Here is a 6,902-nt window from a genome sequence, read left to right on the forward strand (position 1 = left end):
GGGTGCAAGTGCAAGACTGGACTGAGTGCTAGGTGGGGGCCTTGCTGGCTGCTAACTTCATTCAACAGGGTACTAATTTGTAGACACAAAGGGGTGTAGCAAGAGGAACAAGAAGTTTGGCTATAATCCACTAGAGCACAACACCTTGAACCTCACCAAAGCTCTCAAGTTTATATATTATTGTACTTTATAAAAACATACTGTTATTTTTACATATTATTCATTTTTATACATACTACTTAGCAATTTCAATAAAATAATAAATAAACGATACCAAAATAAAGCACGAAACTACCTCAAGCAGAAAAGATATAAGACTGCTTCTCGGTCACAGCCGTATGCACTTACAGTCCACTGGTTCACCATCATCTCTTGGACCATTGCTTAAGCCTGAAGTCACCCACATCTTAACACCACCAGCCGGAATGGTCCCTCCCCTTTCCATGTTAGCCCCCCGGCTATCAAGCCACTTAATATAAAACTGCCTTCAGTAGACCCAGCTGTACTTATCTTATAATGTCGCAAGGCGAACCAAGATTAATTGTACATAGGTGTATATATAATCCTCTTAGTCCTAAGTAATATGTGTATAATTGTATTTGTTTAATAAATAATAAACTAGGAGGTAGGAAAAAAAAAAAAAAAGGACCATTGCAGAGCAAAGGACGTCATACCACCGAAACAGACTAGCTTTCAGCTGGGTCTATCCTGTGATCACCATCTTTGGAATCTCCAAGGATTCGCCATCATTTTCTTCCAAGCTTTCGAGAGCGTCTCACACCTTTCTGACCAACAAGACAAAAACACTAACAATTTCTGAAAATCTCATCAAAATTGGATTAACAGTTTGATCCATCATGCCCTAATTCAGACAGACAAGGAGCAATATTTGTTCTTGATGCCTTCAATTTAAAATGTGAGTGAACATTTCCGATTCTGAAGTCAATTTTTCTTTCTTTTTCTGCTTTAATACAAATACAATACCTCCAGTAGTGAGAAAACAAATATACAATTAATAGTTACTTTAATTAATAATGGCAGAATCCCAAAATGTACAATTTGCTTGAAAATATGAATACCTATATCACAAAATAAAAGTGACATTTATATTGTATATTATTTGTATGCTAATGACCTTATTAACCCATTTATATAAATGTTCAAAGACATTGTAAATAAATTTATAGATTCATTATGTATGTATATGAACTTGTTAGTAACCATATAAATAGAACAAAACAATTTACTTCCATAGTACGATAAAGAAATGCTCTCTCAGCAATGCTTTTTAACTTGGTTCTACATAAAGATGTTTGATGCATTGACTGAAATGGTACTGTGTCTTGCCGTTTATACCAGATTCTTGGCTACATAGGTGATTTTGTCATTTTGGTAAGAAGTGAAAAAATGTCAAGTGAAGTACTCACTAAGACAGACCAGGATAGTAAAACAGTTGGACTGGAGTTAAAAGAATCGAAAACAAAAAACATGGTTGAATCAACTTCTGAAGAAAGAAGAAGGCCATGCAGTCAGAGATAATTATACTTTCAAAGCAGGTGGCCCCTTTACACACCTGAGTACTAAAATAAATTCTGAAAATAATTGATAAATAATAACGGAAAAGAAAATAAGATCTGTAATGAGATCAATAAAAGAATAATGATGGTGTCGAGGTGGAGGATGTTGTGTAAGGTCTGATTTGGATTAACAATGTGTGGTACTCTACAGCAGAAGGTCTCAACAATGCATATTCAATAAGTTAGGTAGCTGTTTAGGAGGTGAACAGACAGGATGAGTCTTAGGGGTGGAAGTTAAAAGTTCTCAAAGGATGATAACTTTGCTCTACAGGATTAGTATGTGGGTGGGAAGGAGGAATGCCAGTCTGGACTGGGTGCTAGCTGTCTAACCTTTCAGGATGGTAACTTCCTTCAACAGGGTAGACTGTAGACAGGGGAAAGGGAAGGTGAGTCCCAAGGATGACAGGCCTTACTATAGGTTTAAAGGTGGAGGAATGATGTGAGGAAATAACCATAGTGAAATGAGATTCTCCATTCCAAATTAAGGCAGGAAGAATATACTGAATGTGCTAATTTACTATACCAAGAAGGTACTCTTATGTCTGCATCTCTGGGGTAATGATTCTACTACGAGTACAAAGGCCAGTGAGAGGCACCGCCTGTAAGAACTTACTTTTTTGTGATTCAGTATATTCTTGTGGTAAACTTTATTTATGAAAGCAATACATTTGCAATTATAATAATATTTACACGTTTACACATAAAATTATTTACATTTCTTTAATGTCTTATCTCCCACTCTCTCGATTCGAACAAGGAAGACCATTTATCATTACTCGAATTGATTATGCAGGTCCATTTCTTACTACAGAGTCTGCCCCATGAAAAGGTATTCGATTCAAATCTTAGGTTTGGTTATTCCTGTATTAAAGTACCAGAGCTGTCAATCTTGAACTTAATTCCACCTGGAAATAAATTCAAAACTGATATGTAATAAGCTCAAAAATACAGAAGGAGAGGTTTATGATTGAATTTAAAATGAGGATGAATCTTTTCGAAAATGTGAAATAACAAAATTATATAATCAATAATTGAAAGGTCTCCTGAAAAGAGAGCCGTTTGTAGCCGAAGACCTGTAGCGATGCCAGTTCGAATCTGGTTTTGAGGATCGACTTTTATTTCTGTTATGGTCCCACGAAATGAAAACCTCCTACCATGCTTAGAAAAGGGTGGTGCCCAATCGAGAAATCTCTCTCCCTACGTATTTTAGAAATGACCAGGAATAAATCATAAAAATCTCATGAAACGGAACTAATGAAATATAAACTTTAATTAAGAATTGCAAATTATGAATAGTTAATTTGTTAGTTGCTAAGCGCTATTTTTACTTATTATTTGTAGCTTTTGAAAATATTCGTTTTCATGGAATGGTTCTGGTAATTAATGTATAGCATGTACATGGAAGTGTGTGGAGAATATCGCAGTACCACTAATTCTTTTGAACTAGCTCATTCAGAAGTTTCATATCCTTAGTGTCAATATTTTTCTTTCTCCATATTCAGATTACTGAACTATAGGGCATTTAAATAGTTCATTGTTCTGTTATGGTCTCATGCTAAATAGTTCTTTTGAAGTTGTATGTTCAGAACCTACGCATTCTTACCTCTTTGTTTCTGAAAACATAACCTTACGTTCCTTTCCTATTAATTTGAAACCCTAGATTTGTTAGACAATTTAGTTTTGTTGTGCTATTATTTAACTTGAATGTAAAACTTAATAAGCCATGTCGCGGTATACGGAACTTATAAAACTTCAAACGAAATATTCAATGAGAATGAATTTTCTCAAAAATAGAATATTTGGTGATGTTACAAGACCAACTAATTCTAAATCAATGAAGGTAATAAAAACTTATTTGGAATAACAAAACTTGTTTGAAATAATAAAACTTATTAAATATCGGATCATAAGGGAATTAAACAATGCTGTAGGTTAATTTCCAGCAATTTTATGGGAAAGAACAGAGAATGGAATTCGGCGGTTAGGAAATTTTAGATTTTACCACTCACTTTAGATTTTGTTATAACTTTCCTTCCTAGTACCTACATTCTAGTACTTCATGGATAGTAAATACATTAGTTCCTATTTATCCTATAAATTGAAAGTTTTCCTGGTTTGCGTTTGTGAACTTTGAATATGTGAAAAGGAAATACAGCTACTTTGCCAGCAGTTTTGGTTTCCGTTTAATGATCGTACAAATTATTTTCTAGTGAAAAATAAATATTGATTTTGACTGTGACTTCAAACCAAGCACATCGTTAGAAGAATCTCTGGTTTTTTTTCTTGCTACTCATTACTGAATGTTTCCACTAAACTGGCTAAGACAACTATTCATTGGGTACTAGAGGTGAAAGTTGTTACAAAAATTTATTTCTCGTGGCAAAACCTAAAAGATTTTCCTACAACTAGATTTTCTTGAACTTTGCCCTTCCGGGAGAAAAATTTATTATAAAATATTATCAGATAACAATTTATTTGTTTGTAAGATCATTTAACAAAATATTGTTATTTTTATTTATCTAAAATTGGTCACATATTTTATAATATTGATTGAACCATCATGGGAGTGGTTTTATTTAATTCTGAAACATAAAATATATAGCAAATGATACATACCTTCTTACTTGTGTTATTTTGAGCAAATTATTTTTTAAATATCCCATTACCCATTTTTTTAAAGTATCCCATCGCCTCCAAGTTTGGATGTCTGTTCTTACTACCAAGGAAACATTATAGGCAAAGTTTCAATAATGTAGAAATTTTGTTATTTCTTTTCTTGTACCATAAATATAAATAAACTTGATGTAAAAAAAAAAAAAAAAAAAATTGAGAATGTTATAATGAAAATAAAGATATAATAAAAGTTTCAGTTACTAACCTTAAGGTTTGTACCAATTTTATTAATTGAACGTAACCTATGAAAGTTTGATATTAATACCAATTTATTCTATATGTGAAAAAAAACAAACATTATATACTGTTATATAAGCAGTATTATGCTTTCCAGAGGAAATATGGATTTTTTTAATGTTATTATCAGTTAATTTATAAATCATAACTGCAATTTTTCCTGTCTTGGGTTTTGTTACATTTTAATGAGGTTTTCTTTTCTTTTTACAATGTCAAAAAGAAAACTGATATGGGATGTCACTAATTAAATATAGAAAATTTTCAATTAATTTTTATCAAAATCAGAAATTATGAGCTTTACTTTTTTTTCCAACCATAGCCAAACACTAAGTTCTCAGAAATTTGGATCTACACCACTTTGGCTTCCTATGTATTTGAATTATGTTTATTATTTACTATTTTGAATTTCTTTCAGGTTGTGAAACTTATGAGTGAGCGTCCGATACAAAAAAATCCTGAAAAAACTGATGCTTACTACCCCAGGTATGAGCAGTTGAACTTATTAATGCACCACTTAAGGAACTATGGTTTGTATCGTGATGAGCACAGAGATTTTCAAGAGGAAATGCAAAGGCTTCGTGAGCTCAGGGGCAAAAGAACATGGAAAAGAGAAAAGAAGGAGAAGAAGGAAGAAGAAACTTAGTTTATTATTATTTATAAATATGTATATATTTTTAGATAGCTGGTTTATAAAATAGATAAAAAAATTAAATAATTTAAATATGTTGTAATAATCTGAAAATGGATGTTTTTTTGGCCTTCCTCTCTTTGATTATAATAAATGGGCATTTTGTTCAGAAAAAGTCCGATAGTTATTATATCTCATCCTAGTTCATAGTTCCATTTAATACTAGTACATTCTGTTAAAACTATTTTTCAGAACTTAACTTAATTTTAGAACAGAACTTAATAGTTCACAATGAATAATGATTTTTAACTATATTGTTATAGGTGAAATATGGTTAAAAATTTATTTTTAGTATTTTTTCAAAAATCCAACATTTTATATGAACAACTAGAAATCAACATTTTGTGAGTTTATTTTGTCAAATATCATAAAAACTACTAGTCCTACAAAGATAAACATTATTAACTATTTTATAGTAAAATTAACTAGCTTTAACTTGAGCGCTGGCAGACATCTGTACGTCTGGTTTCTGAAATGAAGTTTTTCATAAATTAAACTTATTGTCCGAACAACTATAAATCAATTTATTTTAGCATATATCATGAAAACTACTATTCCTACAAAAGTAAAGGTCGTAAACCTCTTTATAGTCCATTATACTAGTTTTAACTTAAGCTAATAGACATCTGTACGTCACATAGTTCCTGAGATATAGATTTCTCAAAATACTAATCTTTCAGTAGATTTTTAAGAAATTTTGCTTTTTAAAAAACTATATCTCGAGAACTATTGGACGTAAATAGCTCTTTTAGGGCTATTATTTCAGAAAATTTACTCTTCTTTAAATAATGTTCTTAGATTTTCTAGTATTGTTGGTAGTTTTTAGGATATAGATGAATGAAAAATTAATGTTTTTTAAGGTTTTGAAACTGCTGCCATTTTTTATTCCCCCTACCTATACTTGGCAGACTCATCAATTTTGACTAGTATTTATAGATAGTTTTCATCAAAGTAATCAAAAATTGGGGTGAGATAACTGCCTTTTTTCTCCTCTTGGGCTCTTGTACTGTATCCACAGTTTGCATTCAGTTAGTGTAGTTTTAGAACTACTAATTGATAACTAATTGCCCTCTCTCTCTATTTTACTTAATTAAAGACTTTTCCTAATCTTCATATTCAATTATTAACTCCATTTTAAGATTGAATATTTTTAAATTCTTTTGATTCAGTGTAAATACTTTGTTTTAAAACTTTAATCTTTTAAAACAGTTTTTTTTTTTTTTAATTTAACACAATGCAAATATAAGTTCATAAATACATTATATGTTTAAGTAATTAAATTTACAAGCATTTGATAAAAAGAATCTTTGTCATCGGATACTAAATTTGCTTATATTTGTATTTCCTTTCATTTCATCGGGGAGCGTGGTAGCCATGGGGTAAATCGCGTGGCTACTAACTCTAAGGACCCGAGTCCGAATCCGGGACGGCAGAAAATTGTTTTCATGATATTGTGTTTATTGTATTCATGTGTAAAATTTTTTACCATGTTAAATGTTATAAGTATTATATTGTGAGCAGCCCTATTTAAAGTCATGTTAAATGCATAAGAGCTCCTAGCAGATTTTCTGAGCAACTTGTTTTTTATTTGTTGTCATTTAACATTTAACACAACATCATGAATACCCCTTTAGTAACCTTTCCTGCCAAAACTTCATTTTATTGTTTACTTCTAAGTTTCGATTACAGTAATTTATTACAACATGCCTAAAATAAGTGAAAAGTAG

General features: G+C 31.2%; 1 protein-coding gene across 1 annotated transcript; it reads left to right on the forward strand.

Moving 5' to 3' along the window:
- Nucleotides 1–3,203: 3,203 nt before the first annotated feature.
- Nucleotides 3,204–5,291, forward strand: mRpS33 (mitochondrial ribosomal protein S33). The gene is made up of 2 exons (XM_014431766.3): nt 3,204–3,417; nt 4,903–5,291. Exons 1-2 carry the CDS (start codon nt 3,301–3,303, stop codon nt 5,128–5,130), a joined length of 345 nt encoding a protein of 114 aa, XP_014287252.1. The 5' UTR covers nt 3,204–3,300; the 3' UTR covers nt 5,131–5,291.
- The last annotated feature ends 1,611 nt before the right edge of the window (nt 5,292–6,902 follow it).

Source organism: Halyomorpha halys, unplaced genomic scaffold (genome assembly GCF_000696795.3).
Source record: "Halyomorpha halys isolate HHAL.00 unplaced genomic scaffold, Hhal_1.1 Scaffold1001.1, whole genome shotgun sequence".
NCBI lineage: Eukaryota > Metazoa > Arthropoda > Insecta > Hemiptera > Pentatomidae > Halyomorpha > Halyomorpha halys.

Excerpts from the sequence above, each read along its gene's own strand:
- mRpS33 (XM_014431766.3), top strand. The coding sequence starts at position 3,301 with ATGTCGCGGTATACGGAACTTATAAAACTTCAAACGAAATATTCAATG. Across the intron at positions 3,418-4,902 it reads CTAATTCTAAATCAATGAAG|GTTGTGAAACTTATGAGTGA; the intron begins GTAATAAAAACT and ends AATTTCTTTCAG.